Genomic DNA, 19,817 nt, shown 5'->3' with positions numbered 1-19,817 from the left:
GTGACTCAGTGACAATGTTTCCAATCGAAATGTCTTCGTATACGTTTTGTCGCGTTTTCGGAAAGTCGTGACAGTGCGACAAGATGTCACCGGACAAACGCAAAAGGAAAACCGAAGAGAAACACAAACAAAAGAAACATACTAAACAAACACGGACTTGACTAGCTCAGTGATATAAAATTAAAATTTATTAAGTTATGATCTCATTATTTTAGTGCTCAAGCATACAAAGACTGAATAAAAATAAGTTAGCAACAACCGCGGAAATGATAGCCTTAAAGAAACTATACGGGGACGAGCTCCTGCGCCTGGCTCTGGTCCTCAGCTTGCTTAAAGCGAATCCAGAAGAATACTTCGAACTGGAAACCCAGCAGCTAGCTGGCCTCCACATATCGAATGGATCGGACTGGTCGCTGGAGCAGGAGTCCAGGACGCTGATTCGACCTAGATTCGTCCACCCTAAGTCCTTAGACCATATTCTGATGAACTACGAAAGGCAGTTATTCGATGAACTGAACTCTCTCGGTCGTTACAATAATTATCAGAACAATGACCGGATATATTTTAATCAAATACACACGTATTTGCTTAATAACGTTGCGACGGACACAGTCGTCCCCGCGCTTCCTCAGGAGGCGCACGATGACCAGGATAACGTCTCCTCGGACGACAACGTCGCCCAGGAGGTGAAGGTCGAGGAGGAGGTCCAGGAGCAGCCAGACGCTGTCGTAACGTTGTCGCCGGATTTCCTCCAGAACCACACCGAGTCTGATATATTCGCTGAGATATCCAGTCGATCCTTCGATGTCAACGAGTTCCTGATACCAAACGAGATGCAGATAAAGAAGGAGCAGGATTCCGAAGAAGATTTGGTCGTTAGGGTCAAGAAGGAGAGAGAGGATGACGATCTGTACAGCGATAATGCAATCGACGATTTCGTGCCGTACTTTTCTGCGAAAGCGGGAAAGTTGGAAGTCGGTGAACCGAATTCGGTGTTCCACCAGAATCTGGCCGACCTCCAGGATTACGAGGAGCTGTTCGATGATGTCAAGGAGCTCAAGAACGATCTGGAGTATTTGGACGTCAAGCAGCAACAGGAGAACTTGGAACAGTACCTTCTGGAGAACACGCCGTTGGATACAGAAGTGTACGAGTTGGCGCCAATGTTTGACGAGGAGTTGGTGTTGGGTGTCAAGAGGGAAAGAGCTAGCACGAGTTTCACGTCAGCTAGTTCGAGTGGTGTGAGTGAGATGGATACATCATCATCATCAGCTGATATGCCAGACGTCAAGTTGGAACCGGACGAGGGTCATCACAGCGGTGATGAGCTGACTCAAGAGGTGAGTGTTTTAGCCCTTAAATCTATAAAAATAAAAATTAATCTTTAAATTTATTAAGACAAGCACGTTTGTACTACTTTGGTTTTCTTTTTTAAGTTTTCGTATACCTTCTTGTTCTTACGCTATGAAAAGTTAAGGAAAACTTATTAGAAAATTGTTCATTTTTTAGTAAAACTAGCTGTGACCGTGACTTCGTTCGCGTGGAAATTAAAAAAAACAGTTATTGTTCACTTTGTAGTTTTGTAGTTTGTAGTTGTCGTCCACGTGGAATTAAAAAAAAAACTTTGTTCTGTTCGCAGATTTGCAAAATAAATGAATTCCTAAAATGAAAGTAGTCTAAGTTATTCCTTACTATATCAGCTATCTGCCAGTGAAAGTCCTATCAAAATCGGTCCAGCCGTTTCAGAGATTAGCCGAAACAAACAGACAGACAGACAAAAATTGTAAAAAAATGGTATTTTGGTATATGTACCGTGTATACATCCAATATGCATTTAGTAAAATGCGGTTATTTTAATATTACAAACAGACACTCCAGTTTTATTTATTTGTATAGATATTATGATTGTTTAAACCTCGTGTTTGGCTGTTTAGTTTGTAGTTCGCAAGACAGGCCAACGTTTGTCGGGTCAGCGAGTAATGAATATATTAAAATTTTATTTTCCACACTAAGTATTTTCCTATAAATGTTATTACGAGTGGTTACAGATATAATTATTGTTTGTTGTTGCGACAATTTAACAACAAATATTTGTGTGTATGTGTTAATTGTTTCGGGGTTCTTGTTGTTTTGCGCTTGTTACGTAATAATCATATGAGAAGTTTTTGTGTCTTTTGTGTTTTTTTTTTTTATATTAACAAAAGTGTCCACGATAACTACCTGGACGACCTAACGACATAATAAGGGGTCGTCTATAAAACACGTTCGCAAATAGGAGGCAGGGAGGGGGCTCAGCGTGACGAGATGTGACAATGGGGGGCAGGGAGGTCGAAGGAAATGTGACGTTTGCACTTCATTAATAAAATTTTAGGTGCAACAAATTCTTAAATACTGAAACATTCTTCATCTTCAGGGATTTTATTTTGTTTTGTTTTGTAGATTTATTGTCATTGTTTGATGGTCTCATCATTTAAATAACCATATGCGAATATCTGTAAATGACTAAGTCGAAATGTCCAATTTGTACTCATATATGTCTTGTGCTGTTGGCGTTCCAAAAAAAAAAATCAAAGAAAATAATAATATATACCATGGAAATTAAAATAGTCGATATATGTTCGGTATCATAAACCGATTATGATTTTTTTTTTTGTTGGAAAGAAGATATACCGAGGGTGGTACCATAATAAGGGAACCAGGATCTGATGATGGAATCCCAGAGAAATCGAGAGGGAACCCTCGAAAATCGTAGTGACGACTAGTGCGTTTAATTTTTTTCGTCAACTTACGTTGTATTACTTGTCGATGTAATTGAAGTCGGTTTTTTTTTTTCGTTTGCTAGCAAACAATTATTTTGCTTAAATTAAAGCGTGTGAAATCACAGGCCGCATGTAGTTCTAAACGAAGTCGGTAAAAGTAATCAAACTTGTAAACGAATAGGAAAAATGATGTAAAGACGTTTCTAATACCAGTCAAGGTCGTGTCCCGCGTTCGTCGCGATGTGAATGGCCTGTTTTATCATTACGTACATATACATGTATGTATATAAAATATTATCATTTCATTAAAAGATTTCGTAATCAGTCATTTACTTCAGGTTTGTTTCTATACGACTACTAGCGACCCGCCCCGGCTTCGCACGGGTGCAATGCTGATACTAAATATCTTCTTCTATATATATATAGAGATGAATGTTTGTCTGTATGTCCTTTATAGTATCGTAAACTATTCATTTGATCATGTCATGATCTTCAGCAAAGTGTTGTGCATGAACCCGCAAAGGTTTCTGACTTGGTACGACCGAAAAAAAAGCGTAGTAACATGCAAAGGGTACAGCTAGTAAAATATAAAATAAATATTTGCAATGTAAACGCAAAAAACGCAAAGTTACGGCATTAAAGAATATAGCTACCCCCTCTCTTCCCGTGGGTGTCGTAAGAGGTGACTAAGGGATAACACAGTTCCACTACTACCTTGGAACTTAAAAAGCTGATCGATGACGGGATAACCATCTAACTGCTGGCTTTGAAATACACAGGCCGAAGACGGGCAGCAGCGTCTTCGGTCCGATAAAGCCAGCCCTGCGGTCACTAACCCGCCTGCCCAGCGTGGTGACTATGGGCAAATCACACGAGTTTACGCCATTTTTGGCGTGAACTTGTGGAGGCCTATGTCCAGTAGTGGAATGCGAAAGGCTGATGTGATGAAAGCAAAAAAATGTGTTTATTTACGATATCATATTAGAAACTTCTAAAACTATCAGTGTTCCTCTACTATATTATGCATGTATTATACACATAAACCTTCCTCTGGAATCACTCTATATACTAAAGAAAACCGCATCAAAATCCGTTGCGTAGTTTTACAGATCTAAGCGTACAGACAACGGGAAGCGACTTTGTTTTATATACTATGTAGTGATGTCAGCAAACAAGTGTACGGTTCACCTGATGATAAAATGTTATCGTAGCATATAGACGCTCGCAAAACCAGAAGCATTGTCCAGAAGTATTTCGTGATTATTTTCTGCCCCCCCCCCCCCGCAAAGCTCACGTGATGAATGGTCGACCCCTAAGGAATAGGAGTCTTCAGTCGCGTGTCGGAGCTGACACACACACTTTTTTATTTTACAACTAGCTGACCCCGCAAACGTAGATTTGCCATATATTTTATTAACCTTCTCAATAACCTAACCCTTTTTTTTACGTGGGGAAAATCCATCATGGATACCCTCCAGCGCGGGGCGCCAGAGGGTTATGTTAGACTCCTACTGACTAAAAACCACCACGTGTTAGCAGTCATCCGCCTGGGTGGGGCGAGATGGGATCGCGCTAGTATTCGCCACAAACTAACCTAACCCCACCTATAACTTAGGGGTATGAAAAATAGATGTTCGATTCTCAGACCTACCCGATATGCACACAAAATTTCATGAGATCATGATTCATCGGTCAAGCCGTTTCGGAGGAGTTTAACTACAAACACCGCGACACGAGAATTTTATATATTAGATTATTAGTAAATCCATACAAAAACAAGTAAAAAGTGGGTCATAGTACTCAAAACTTAAACCAGGTCAAAACATTGACTGACATACATACAAGTTGATTCTTTAGTTATATATGTATATCGTCTGTCTGTTTGTTGAATATTTATATAATTTTAACATATTATTTTATTAAATAAGGAAGTAGGCTGTATTTTGTAGTGAAGATATTTGTGGCTTCAAATTTTGTATGGATCTATACAAGATAGTAGGAAAAATCTTGATACCCATTACAACACTGCTTTGTCTAATATAGCCTACGTCGCCACATACTATATTAGATTATGCTATTATATATGTTCAAAACTTAAATATGGAAAAAATAAATAAAAAGCCACAAATAGTCTTCAAGTAATGTAGGCTATATTACATCGTGGCATGACTCAGGTAAGAAAACATTTACCGTGAATTTTAGCGTAAGTAAAGTATAGACAAAGAAATAAAAGAGTTTAGAATCATCTGTAGTAGCTCTCAAAGTGTCAACACCGATTTGAACTCGCGACCTTCAGTTCGCGCTCGCCTGAACTCTGTTGAACCTGCCCCAATTGTCTAAAAGTTAATATAATAATATAAAGTATATACTTTATATTATTATTATATTATTATAATTTAAATTTAAATTATTATTATTATTATTATTATTATAATTCTAGTTTTATAACTAGAATTATCACGATGTTTTGATTGCGTTTTATTTAATCACTAGCGACCCGCCTCGGCTTCGCACGGGTGCTATGCTGATACTAAATATACTACAGAATGTCTTTATTTATAGTGTGAAGCTAGCTTATAGCATGGTTATTATTAACATAATAACAACAACATTCAAATATGCGTCGTTAGATTACACGTTGTTACAGAACGCGTTGAAGAAATAAAGGTTCACTGCTCGTTCCCCGTAGGTGATAGCGTGATAATATGTAGCCTATATGTTGACCAGACTTCTTAGTAATATTCGTGCCAAATTTGAAGTAAATCCGGGCAGTACTTTTTGAGTTTATCCCGGACATACATACAGACAAACAGACAAAAATTCTAAAAACTATATTTTTGGCTTCGGTATCGATTGTAGATCACACCCCAAGTATTCTTTAAAAAAAATATTCAATGTACAGTTTTGACTTTCCTACCATTTTATTATATGTATAGATATTTACTATGTGTAAAACACTCCCTATGAAAGCCTTTGCGTAATTCTGTTAAAGTCTGTGATAGTGTATCAGTAATATGTGTGCTTCAGACTGTAATATCCCACTGCTGGGCATAGGCTTCTTTCCACGTGGAGAAGAAGGAACAGAGCTTAATCCACCACCCCGCTCCAATGCGGGTTGGCGGATATATTCCCTACTATGAGTAACGATCGCTATCAGGTGTACATGATAACAACCGGGACCGAATGGCTTAACATGCTCACAAGTACTGGTCAAACAAATATCTGTATGGCCAATACAAATGTTTGTCATGTGTGAGGATCGACCCCGCGACCGCCAGCGCAACAGTCACAAACCCGTGCTGTGACCGTTGCGCCATGAAGCAATTTATTAAGTACCTATATGTCCAAAAATATTGATTCAGATGTACGAAAGTGCGTTGCCCGTCTGCGCTTAAGGCGTTTAACCTGAGGTCCCAGACAGAGCTCAACTAGAAATAGGTACTAGGGATGTGACCCTAGCAAACTGACCCGCAATTACACCGATTATTCAGGACATTTTATCTGGTACATAAGTTTCAGATAAACTGTCAGCAACTTTGTCAGCAAGATACAAAATCTTGGGTTCGCCTCAACTGATAAGCTATGACTTTTTGTTTCAAAAGTGGCGAATAATAATATCTGAGAGGGGGGAGTTTGATAGGGAAAATGGTATAAGATGAATGTCTGATATCATTATCGGTAACCGGTAAAAAATAACTCACAATCTTGAAATCAAGATATTGAAACAACTCTAATAGATAATGACAAAGTATATATTTAAATATTATTGAAAAGACAATAAATCTATTAGATTATAAAACTATTTATCTTTTAAACAATAAATGTCAAAACAACTCAAATTCGTTAACTGATAAAATAATTGTATTAGCTAGCAAACGAAAAAAAAAACCGACTTCAATTACATCGACAAGTTATACAACGTAATTAGATGCAAAATAGTCAAGTAAATCCGCTTTATCAAAGATTACTTAAAAACTAGTCATCAGATCTCGATCAAATTTAAATGGAAACACAAGACAAGCATCATATTTCGATTAAAACAAAAATCATCAAAATCGGTACACCCAGTGAAAAGTTATGCGGCAAAATACAACGTAGGTCAACGAAAAAATAGTCAAGCAAATACGCATTATTAGATATAACTCGAAAAGAATTTGTTAGATCTCAATTAAGTGTAAATGTGATCAAATGGCACGCACCACCTTTCGATTAAAACAAAAATCATCGAAATCGGTCCACCCGTTAATACATACAAAATTAATTTTTAAGTATGTATGTTCAGGTATAACTTAGTTGTTTCTGAACCGATTTCGATAATTATTTTTTTGTTGGAAAGGAGATATCCCAAGCGTGGTACCATGATAAGGAAACCAGTATCTGATGATGGAATCCCAGAGAAATCGAGGGAAACCCTCGAAAATCGTACGACGACTAGTGAATTTGTTAATTTATTCGTCTATTTACGTTTTATTACTTGTCGATGTAATTGAAGTCGGTTTTTTTTTTCGTTTGCTAGCAAACACAATTATTAGTCCATAGTGTATTTTCCCATCCAAAGAAAATGAACCGAAGACGTTCAAAAATAAAAACAAACCTAATTTGATGTTTGAAGTGTAAAATTGGTAAAAAATTCGGGATATCATTCAAGAAATTGGAAATTCGTGGAAAAATCGTTGCATTTCGGTAAGCCAAAGCCCATATCGGTAGAAATGCCGAAAAATCGGTAGGTTGGAGACTCTCCTCTAGAACGACTGAAGTAACCGAATTTCTTTCAAGTTTTTATATATTTTCCTAGCTGACTCGGCAAACGTTGTCTTGCCGCTAAACGCGATTTAAACATAGGAGCTGGTAGTAGAAGGGTGAAAAAATAGGTCTGTATGTATTTTTTAACGTCAAATCATAATAAACTAAAAAATAAATAATTTATCTAAAAATTAAAAAAATAATAATTTACCCGAAATGCACACAAAATTTTATGAGAATCGGTCAAGCCGTTTCGGAGGAGTTTAACTACAAAAACCGCGACACGAGAATTTTACATATTAGATAGTATGGATGCGTGCTGCCCAGGACCGAACGTCGTGGAAATATTAGGGGAGGCTTATAACCCAGCTGTCCGTGAGCTGATATGATATATTTTGCTGAATGGAATGGAAAATAACTATTATTTAAACTTGATGTTTGACGATGCGCATACAGGAGACGTCTGTCGGGTCAGCGAATAATTAAATTCAATGAATACTTTATTGTTAATTCAAGTTTTTTTTTTTTTTTAACAATTAAAAGGTCAGTAAACTGTTGTACCTTAGCATCATTACTTGCGTGTTACTTACATCGTAAGTTTTTGTACCATTCGCGCGTTTCTTAAATAGTTTGGATTAAAAAATGCTTCACCTTTTAAATATTCAATTTAATTTGAAAACTAGGAAGTTACAAAATATAATATTAACACTTTGAGACTTAGTTTCAACTGAGGTAGGGCACAGCAGGAATTTCCTGCTCAAAATATGGAGCAGCCCGACTGGGGTAGTACCTCGACCTTACAGAAGATCACAGCTAAATAATACTGTTTTCAAGCAGTATTGTGTTCCTGTTGGTGAGTAAGGTGACCAGAGCTCCTGGGGGATTGGGGATTGGGTCGGCAACGCGCTTGCGATGCTTCTGGTGTTGCAGGTGTCTATAAGCTACGGTAATCGCTTACCATCAGGTGAGCCGTACGCTTGTTTGCCGACCTAGTGACATAAAGAAGAAAAAAAAAAGTTATAAACAGAGCAAATATTATTAAACTAGCTGTGCTCGCGACTTCGTCCACGTGGAATTAAAAAAAAAAAACTTTGTTCTGTTCGCAGAGTTACAAAATAATTAAATTTCTAAAATAAAAGTAGCCTAAGTTATTCCTTATTACACCAGCTGCCAGTGAAAGTCACGTCAAAATCTGTCCTGCCGTTTCAGAGATTAGCCAGAACAATGAATAGACAGACAGACAGACAAAATTTGAAAAAAAAAATGTTTTATGCGTATAGTAAAAAGCGGTTATTTTAATATTACAAACAGACACTCCAATTTGTTTGTTCGTATAGATTAACTATTGACAGAACAAAGTCTGTCCGGGCAACTAGTATTCATATAAACCAACATAAATAGTCAAAATGTATGTAAATTTCAATATTCAAACTTAATACGAGTGCAAAGGCGATCTTATACTTAGTCATAATAAACTTATAAGAAATATTTCAAGTCAAACATTACAAATCCCTATAGACATAGTAATTTTTCTGCTTGATTATATTATTCCTTTCCTAATAAATAATCTACCATCGGATTTAAAAGAAAAAAATAAAAAAAAAAAACTATAAAAACATACTTAACAAAATCTTTTTAGACCAGCATATAGAGAGAATGAAATGGCCGCATGTGAAAAACTTAAAAAAATAAATAGAAATACAAACTATTTATTATTTTTATTATAATTATTATTATTCTTTAATCACTTTATGTTCCTTTTTTTTCAATTATAACCGATTATTTGCGTAGTGTAATGGCAAATATTTATAATAACTAGTGGTCGCCCAGAGGTCGAAATTCGACCATAATTAAAAATTTTATTAAAAAAACAAAAAATTATGAAAATAAAGAACGTTTTTTTTTTTTAATTTTTCAATTAAACTACAGACTGACAATCAACAAAAAAGTATAAGAAGCGTGTGTGTGTCAAATACGTGGTAGTTTGAGTAATGTTTTTTTTTTTATTGATTTAATGTACTTTTTATGTATAATTTAAAAAAAATGAGAATTCTGCACTCCTTGTCTATATAAACTATAAGTGTACGAAATTTCATACTCCTCCGTCCGCGCAATTTTCGTAAAAAGGGGAACAAAGTGTTTGCTTCACGTATAAATATATCTATACATACCTATAATAAAATGGTAGGAAAGTTAAAACTGTACATTGAATATTTTTTTTAAAGAATGCTTGGGGTGTGATCTACAATCGATACCGAAGCCAAAAATATAGTTTTTAGAATTTTTGTCTGTTTGTCAGTTTGTCTGTATGTATGTCCGGGATAAACAAAAAAAAGTACTGCATGGATTTACTTTAAATTTGTCACGAGTATTATTAAGAAGTCTGGTCAACATATAGGCTACATATTATCACGCTATCACCTATGGGGAACGAGCAGTGAACCTTTATTTCTTCAACGCATTCTGTGACAACGTGTAATCTAACGACGCATATTTGAATGTTGTTGTTATTATGTTAATAACAATACTATAAGCTTCACACTATAAATAAAGACATTCTGTAGTATATTTAGTGTCAGCATTGCACCCGTGCGAAGCCGGGGTGGGTCGCTAGTAGATGTAGACATAGGTTAAAAATAATACTTCTTAAGAGTTTACGAATTAAAAATCAATATCATAATTGAATAGGTTATGGTTGGCACGCTGGTCATATGACCAAATTTGTAATAGTTGAGTTACTTTAAAAAAAGTAATTGTTGACTTTTTTTAATTCGTCTCTACGGAATCTGAATTCTGAATCGGTGGCTGCTTTACGTTATCATTCATCATCGTCATCATCATTTCAGCGTATCACAGTCCACTGCTGGACATAGGCCTCCACAAGTTCACGCCAAAAATGGTATGAACTCAAGTGTGTTGCCCATAGTCACCACGCTGGGCAGGCGTATTTGTGACCGCAGGGCTGGCTTTGTCGCACCGAAGACGCTGCTGCCCGTCTACGGCCTGTGTATTTCATTGCCAGTAGTTGCATGGTTATCCCGCCATCCGTCGGCTTTTTAAGTTCTAAGGTAGTAGTGGAACTGTTTTATCCCTTAGTCGCCTCTTACGAAACCCACGGGAAGAGAGGGGGTGGCTATATTCTTTAATGCCGTAGCCACACAGTATAGCTATACTAAAATAGCTTAACTAAAATTAATTAATTATTGAATAATAGTATATCACAGCTAAATAATACTGCTGTCAAGCATTGTTGTGTTTCTGTGGTAAGGTGTCTAGAGCTCTGGTGGTAATGTAGGTAGAGTCGGTAGGTAATCGCTTACCATCAGGTGAACCGTTATCTTTGCTGCCATCCTAGTAGCATGAAAAAAAATCTATGCTAATATTATAAAGCTGAAGAGTTTGTTTGTTTGCTTGAACACGCTAATCTCAGGAATTACTGGCCCGATTTGAAAAATTCTTAGTGTTAGATAGCCTATTTATCGAGGAAGGCTATTATAGGCTATTTTCAAATTAACGCATGTGAAACCGCGGTGCACAGCTTGTAGTTTAAAAATGAAGATTTAAATTTTTTTTTAATAATTTTTTTTTTATTATTATAATAGAGAATATGTACGTGGATTACATTAGCAGCGCCTTGCGGTTTTTTCTACCGCGTTATTTCCGATCTCTCGTGGGAATGTCGAGATAATAAGTAGTCTATGTGTTATTCTGGACTAGCGACCGGCCCCGGCTTCGCACGGGTGCTATGCTAGATACTATCAACAACAAAATATAGGTTACAAACCTCTAAAACTATCAGTGTTCCTCTACTATGTTTTGCATGTATTATACATATAAACCTTCCTCTTGAATTACTTTATCTATTTAAAAAAACCGCATCAAAATCCGTTGCGCAGTTTTAAAGATCTAAGAATACATACATAGGGACAGACAGACGGGAAGCGACTTTGTTTTATACTATGTAGTGATATCCAGTTATGTATATACCGAGATTTATTACAATTAGTTTGATAGTTTTTGCGTATAAAGAGTAATATAAATACAATACATTTCCATTTTCGAAAACTTTCGAAAAATAAGTATATCATGTCATTAGGATTTGGCGCTAAATTTAGAATTGGTTGATTTTTCATTGTATGTCACTAGGTACAGCTAGTAAACGTAATTTCTAAGTCGATAGCCATTTAAGTAACTAAAATTATCAATTAATTCTACTCGAAATCGTTCGATACACATGCATACACCTTGTTATATATCGTTTATCGGTCATTGAAATCAAGAAACACGTTTCATGTAAACAGTTTTTAACCGTAAGTAAATGGTACAAAGTCTAATTTAAAATATCCTAAAAGAAACAGACTGAACGTAAGCTATTTTCGACTTAATCGACTAAGTAATAAAGGTGTTGGTATATAAATCGTGTTTTAGAAGAAAAACGATATATTTTTTTTGGATATTTGGCGTAAAAACGTAAAATTTCAACCTTGCCTCGCCTTGACCGCGGGCGACCTTGTTATGAACTAGCAAACATAGTCTAAGCTTCTAGAATGTTATTTTTAAATTACGCACAGCGCCATCTATCGACTACAGGATGATTTATATTCTTATCCTTAGAAAATTAATCTCGTTTTTCTTTTTTTTTCACTTTATACACTAAGAATAATTATTTCTTAACATGAGTAGTATAAAGTAGAATTTCTTATTAAATAATTTGCATACAATATTGCCATGCAAATAATAGCTGCTTTAAATAATTTGCCATTTGCACTGATCATAACAAAACAATAAATTTGTTTTAATTGTCACTATAAGAAAAAACAAACGTGTATTGTAATGTAATCTTTGGAATTTCTCTGAATTTGTAATTGTTAAAAAAATTATAATTCTACTACTTGTAACGCCATCTATTGAGCAGTAGCAACAAATTTACGTAAACAAAGTAATCATAGATGGCGCTGTACCATATGTTCGCCTTTTGTAATTGCTTATTAAAAGCTCCGAAATTTTTCAATAGATGGTGTTAGACGTTTAGATATTTGACTTATGACTAAATGTTGTTGTTTTAAAATTTATCCCCAAGATATGACTAAATGTATTTTTCCTTAGTTTTTTTTTTTTTTTTTTTTTTTATAAAATTACATTTTTTATCTTTGCAATAAATATAAGACATACATAATAAAGTTAATGCTTAATTGCATGAATGTAACAGACATTTATTTGTGCAAGATTGTATAAATATCAACATTAGCACTATTTAAGCGAAATTTTTGTTTATTTATAGTTTAAAACTTATTTGGCGTTTTATTAATACTTACGATGCTCTTTCAAAATCTCTATAGGTATGATAAAAATCGTCGAGAGACATTTTGCAAAATGAATATACATAGGTATTTCAACACAATTTTTGCTTATTTGCTTAAGCGTCTAAAATTCGATAATCTCTTTGTAAATTAATGTCAATTTTTATAAAATAATTTTTCAATTTAATTTATTTATTTATAACATTTTAAAATGGCATGTCTTACTTTAAATTTACACGCAATAACCGTTTTGTTTGTCCAGAAAACACAACACAGTCTTACACATATTAAATAAATATATTTGTTAACATATTTTTTATTTATATAAAGGTTTTTGATAATTAATCAATTAATACGCATTGAGGTTAGGAATTTCATTGCAGGAATAAGTTCTTTAAATATATTTTTGCAAATAGTTAATTATTTTTGATAAAATTCAATAATAATTGTATTTTTTAATTACTAAAAATGGTGATTGCTTAACAAATTTTTTATTTGCCAGAAATTAATATTTATTTTATTTATTTTTTCTATTCCCAGGACATGGATCTCATCGAAGTGCTGTGGAAGCAGGATGTGGACATGGGATTCACCCTCGAGGACCCTGTGCAGCCGGTAAGTACCATCTAAATCTGTCAAGCATTATCTTAATTGATTCAGCTTGCAACATCCACTGCTGTCCTTTACGCCTCTAGGCCGGCCTATAGGCCTCGTTCTCTTGTAGAAGAAGGATAAAAGCTTAATCCACCACGCTGCTCCACTACTGGTTGGCGGATATATTCCCTACATGAGTAACGTTCGCTATCAGGTGTACATGATAACAACCGGGACAGACGGTTTAACGTGCTCTCCGAGGCACGGTGGAGTGACACACAATGACGGTTCAAAAAAAAAAAAAACAAAAATCAAAAATAACTTTATTCAAATAGGCCCCAAGAGCACTTTCGAATCGTCATTTTACAGATTAAAGGTTAAAAATGATTATTTTCATAAAAGTAAGATTACCACCTATTCGGAATGTAGATTCTGCAGAGAAGAATCGGCAAGAAACTTCGTTATTTGCCAGATCGGAAATAAACATATGCACAAAAACAAATCCGTCTCGAGCGGAAGTCGAACCCGCAACCGCGGCTGTCAACCAGCTCGGCACACGCCCCACTACACCAGAGTGGTGTCTTGAATTATCTAATGGTAATGTGATGAGCTTCAGTCGCAATCACACACAGCCTATCGCAGTCCACTGCTGGACATGGCCTCCACAAGTTCGCGCCAAAAATGACGATGAATGATGTGTGAATGTGAAGAGCTTGATACTATCAAATAAAAAAATAAAAAAATAGTTAAGGGCAATCTCGCTAAAAGAAATATGAGATCCGAAAATATCCAAATCCCATATCTTATTCGGATTAATTGGAATTGTTCGGATATCCGATAAACTACGTGAGGATGGCCTGCACCTATGTACCTATACACTCGTCCGTAACACTGTTACAGAAACGGAGCTCTATAACATTCTTAAATTTAGTTAATATTTCCTTTGCGGTTAGATCATTAGTAAAATACAGTTATCTAGCTGTGTCCCGCTGTGATTTCGCCATTCCAGTGATTCCACGTTGATTCGGGGGGAAACATGTACAAAAAAAATTTTACACGGTCTAGAGCCTTTCTCTGTAAATGCGCTGTCTAAGACAAGAAGTCTTATTCAATTCGAACAAATAGTATCTTTGATTAGCGCGTTGAAACAAACAAAGTTTTCAACTTTATAATTGTAGTATAAATTGGTAGTCTTGCATGATATTTCCTGTAGTTTTATTTTATTTTAAATAAATATAAATAGGTCGGCAAACAAGCGTACGGCGCACCTGATGATAAGCGACTACCGTAACTTATATACGCCTGCAACACCAGAAGCATCGCAGGTGCGTTGCCGACCATATCCCCAATTCTCCCCAGGAGTTCTGGTCACCTTACCAACAGGAGCACAACACTGCTTGAAAGCATTATTATTTAGCTGTGATCTTCTGTAAGGTCGAGGTACTGAAATCTTTATAAAAATAGCTTTTGAAGTCTTGTCAGAGTTCATGTCGGATTCCCCACATGAACTCTGGTCACCTTACTCACCAACAGGAACACAATACTGCTTTAAAACGGTATTTATTACGCTGTGATCTTCTGTAAGGTCGAGGTACTATCCCCAGTCGGGCTGCTCCATATTTTGAGCAGGAAATTCCTGCTGTTTCCTACTTCAGTTCACTACCTTAATGTATGCTGAATCAATTTTTACTTAGCTAAGTTGCTTCATAAAATCTCGTACTATAGTTGATATGACCAGTAACAAGTGGTTAATTAGAATTTCTCCAAAACAGGAGGGTCCCCAAGCCACCAAGGTTGAACTGGACGACCAGATAGACAAGGAGCTGAAGGCGGCTGAGGAGAAGATACAGAAGGAGATGGTCCAAACTCAGGAGATCGAGAAGGTGAAGGCGTCTCTTCTAGATGAGAAAGAGGTAAGGCGAAGTTTCGATAATTTTACTAAACTCTAATTTGATAAGTCGTTAAAATATAGTTCCTATTTTGACTTTGACGGTAATAAACCGACTTCAATTACATCAACAAGTAATACAACGTATTTACTTGACTATTTTTCCGTCTACTTGCGTTGTATTACTTGTCGATGTAATTGTAGTCGGTTTTTTTTTTTCGTTTGCGAGCAAATACAATTATTTACACATAGCTCCTGCTTGTAATCTTCCTGATAGGTTGTCAGTAAGTTACATACTAGACAAATTGTTATTAAAAAGTCATCGAGTATGCTTTAGACCACACGACTGAAGTAAAACTTCTTTAGCTCCATCTAACTTATATCTCTATCTCGACTTCCGTTCGCCCCGCCCGATCACACTTTTCGTCACTCATTCACGATCTTACTCCCCAAGTCAAGCGTGCGTAAAGAAGTTTTACTTTAAAAAATAAATAAGCATAAGTTAAAAGAGGAACTATCTTTTCACAAAAGTCGGTTAAGGCTATATTTTTTATGGTGTGTGTAACAGGACGATCCATGGGCCGGCCTCTCTTACACCGTGGACACCGAGACCGGTAAGTCTTCATAACACCATATATTTTTACTTTTTTTTTACCTTTTTTTGTCATAAGGTGATATATATATATATATATATATATATACACTTACCACCACCTTTTCACTTTTCACCACCTTAGGCTGCATCTTCACTTGCCATCAGGTGAGATCGCAGTCAAGCGCTAGTCTATATACGAAAAAAAAAAAAAAAAAAAAAAAAAAAAGTCAAAATAATGTCAATTACAGAAATAACTCGACAATAATAAAAAAAAAGTTAAGGCAGCAAAAAAAATCAAACAATAAAATAAAAAAATTATATCTTAACATTGGGTACACTACAAACTTAGGTAATATACCCAGTGTTATGTGCAACCTTAACTTAGTCAAAATAATCAACATATTAAGTTACTTAAAATTTCTAATGTCTCGGTAGACATTACCTTCCTATTATGTCCTCGGCTTTATTATCTCTATAATATAAATATGAGTCGCTGAATGTGTTGCTAAGCGCAAAACTCGAGAACGGTTGGACCGATTTCGCTAATTCTTTTTTTAAAATATTCCTTGAAGTACGAGGATGGTCCATTCGGAGAGAAAAATTCTAAAAAAAAAAATTTTAAATTTCCTGAAAAAGTCTAAAAACAACACTTTTCTATACTCCCATACAAAAGATTTGTGATAATACTTAAAAGTCAATTTGAACTTTAATACCATACGATAAAGTTTGTGTTAGGCGATACGAAGTTCACCGGGTCAGCTAGTATTACAATAAATAAGATAAACTAATGTCCCTAGTGTAGCTTGAGTGTTATTGGTATCGGCGCGGATCTTGAGCGCTATATTTCTAGGTTTTTGTATTTGTGGGCCACCCCGCCGTGCCTCGGAGAGCACGTTAAGCCGTCGGTCCCGGTTGTTATCATGTACACCTGATAGCGATCGTTACTCATGGCGTAGGGATCATATCCGCTAACCCGCATTGGAGCAGAGTGGTTGATTAAGTTCTGATCCTTCTCGTATATGGGGAAAGGCCTATGCCATGATATGAATTGATCGCTAGGTCGAAGTATAGTTGAAGATCAGCTAGCTCTAAATATCTTTGCTGATAACTATAATATTTATAAATATACTGGCTGACTCGGCAAACGTTGTTTTGCCGCTAAACGCTATTTAAAAATAGAGGTTGGTGGTAGAAGGGTGAAAATTTAGAATTGTATGTATTTTTTAGCGCCAAATCATAATAAAATAAAAAATAAATAATTTATCTAAAGTCTAAACATTAAAAAAATTTTTTTGGGGTAGACTACCCTTAATTTAGGGGGATGAAAAATATATGTTGTTCGATTCTCAGACCTACCCACCATGCACACAAAATTTCATAGGAATCGGTCAAGCCGTTTTGGAGGAGTTTAACAACAAACACCGCGACATGAGAATTTTATTTATTAGATGTATGTGGCTATGTATGTTTTAATGAAGTATATGTAATACCCATATGTACTTAATACTAGGTATTAATGCAAAAAAATAATAATTAATTTCAAATAAATTAAAAAAAAAAAAACTGTTTTATATTCGTAACTACCGACCTACCCTGGCTTGGATGCAAAAATTATTTATCGGTGTTCCTCTACTATAATCTACATATTGTAGCGATAGCGAACGCAGCCTTACGCTGTCCTGAACGCAGCCGAAAGTGTTGTCCTTGTCATATAAAATATAGCCGGAATACAGAGAGACATGTTTATAACTAGCTCATAACTAGATAATATATTTATACACTAATAAAATATAGTGTTAAAAGTAATAGTATTTTATTCTAAATAAACCACAACAATACATGGCGCAGCCGGTAGGATATATACCTTCCTAATCGCTCCATTCATTTAAGAAAACCTCATCAAAATCCGTTGCGTAGTTTTAAAGATCTGAGCGTACAGACAGCGGGAAGCGACTTTGTTTTATACTATGTAGGGATTTTAAATAACTGTTTGGCAATACCGACGTTATGATTTTAAATAATTTTCTGACAATACCGACGTTGTGCTGTCTCGTCAGCTGTCAGCTGTCAAACGTGTGAATAAATCGTCAAGTTTTCTGAACATTTTATTACTTTCTGCGCGATATTCTTAATCATTCATACCGTAAGAATCTTCTAAGAGTATTAGGAAACTAAGACTAATCGTGTTTGCTCGCAAACATAAAAAAAAAAAATAGTTTGAGTTCAATTACATCGACAAGTAATACAACGTAGGTCGACGAAAAAATGGTCAAGTAAATACGCGTTATCAAAGATTAATCTCAAATTAGTGATCAGATATCGATGAAATTTAAAAGAGACTACGTGACAAATATTATCTATCAATTAAAGTAAGAATCATCGAAATCGATAAACCAAATAACAATTTAAGCGACTTAATACAACGTCGGGTGACGGAAAAGCAGTCAAGTAAATACGCATTATTAGATATAACTCTAAAAGTACTTGTTAGATCTCAATTAAGTGTAAATAGGAACACATGACACGCACCACCTTTCGATTAAAACAAAATTCATCGAAATCGGTCCACTCAGTGAATTGAAAACCTCCTTTTTTGAGAGTCGTTTAAAAACATTCAACCGAATGGATCCAGTCGTTCTCGAGCGCTTAGCAAAACCTTACCGACTTTTCTTTTATTGATTGCTTTTGATTAGTTTTATTTAAATAAATTTACAATTAAATTATCTTAATTCTCGTTACTGATAGTAATTCATATATTATGCGGGTGACGTCGCATATTGTAGCTAGTATTCATTAAAATTATACGTCGCGTATACTCGATTCCACTTATAAACTCATTGCGAGACCTGTAAGGTGGCTGATAACTGCCGCATAAATCAATACATATAATAAAAACGTAGCGGATCGCTGTCTGTTCATGGAAGATATGTAAGAAAAAAATATTGGGACCTTTATCAATGCAAATAGCACCCAAAACAACGATTGTTAGAATTCTTGTCTGTTTGTCTGTGCGCTTGTGCACGCTAATCTCGGGAGCGGCTTATCCGATTTAGATGTGATTTTCGCTAATATATTATGGTAAACTTCATTTAAAATGTAGTGTTTGTTTCATGTCAATCGGTTTATAAATAAAAAAGTTATGCCAAGTTAAAGAATCACGAAGATGTAAATACCCAATACGCGGACGAAATTGCAGGCACAACTATAGTTTTTTAATAAATTATCAGCAGGCCTTAACCTTTAAAATTGTTTCACTTCAACTAATAAATTACTTATTTTAAACTAGCTTCTACCCGCGACTTCGCCCGCGTAGAAATAGTAACAATTGTGTCAGACATGATTTTTGCGAAACATTAACTGTTTATGCAGCGCACGCAGCGGAAGCTCTCGAAAGGAAAAAGAAAACCCCGATTTTGAATCATTCTTCATTAGTGCTCCTATTGATCTTAGCGTGATGATATATAGCCTATAGCCTTCCTCCATAAATGGGCTATCTAACACTGAAATAATTTTTCAAATCGGACCATTAGTTTCTGCGATTAGCGCGTTCAAACAAACAAACTAACAAATTATTCAGCTTTATAATATTAGTATAGGTTATAAGGTACAAGAATTGTTTCCATCAATTTTATTTTATTAACCGACTTGCAAAAAAGGAGGAGGTTCTCAATTCGACTGTATTTTTTTTTCTTTTCAAAAATTTTTTTAATCGAAAGGTGGTCCGTGTCAATTGGTCCCATTTAAATTTATTTGAGATCTAACAACTACTTTTCGAGTTATATCTAATAATGCGTTTTTACTTGACGCTTTTTTCGTCGACCTACGTTGTATTATATCGCATAGCTTTTTACTGGATATACCGATTTTGATAATTCTTTTTTTGTTGGAAAGGAGATATCCCTAGTTTAGTACCATGATAAGAAAACCAGGATATGATG

The 19,817-nt window shown here is 35.4% G+C and overlaps 1 protein-coding gene across 1 annotated transcript in view; it reads left to right on the top strand.

The window, feature by feature from the left end:
- Positions 1-266: 266 nt before the first annotated feature.
- Positions 267-19,817, top strand: part of LOC123665812 (endoplasmic reticulum membrane sensor NFE2L1-like) — a 135,749-nt gene continuing 116,198 nt past the window's right edge. Inside the window, exons 1-4 of the mRNA XM_045600050.1 lie at positions 267-1,340; positions 13,343-13,417; positions 15,169-15,309; positions 15,853-15,898. Coding sequence (XP_045456006.1) covers positions 267-1,340; positions 13,343-13,417; positions 15,169-15,309; positions 15,853-15,898 — 1,336 coding nt within the window. The remainder of the gene's footprint in view (positions 1,341-13,342; positions 13,418-15,168; positions 15,310-15,852; positions 15,899-19,817) is intronic.

This window comes from Melitaea cinxia, chromosome 25 (genome assembly GCF_905220565.1).
Source record: "Melitaea cinxia chromosome 25, ilMelCinx1.1, whole genome shotgun sequence".
Classification (NCBI taxonomy): domain Eukaryota; kingdom Metazoa; phylum Arthropoda; class Insecta; order Lepidoptera; family Nymphalidae; genus Melitaea; species Melitaea cinxia.
Note: the sequence above shows the minus strand (reverse complement) of the source record. Positions and strands in the feature narration are given on the sequence as shown.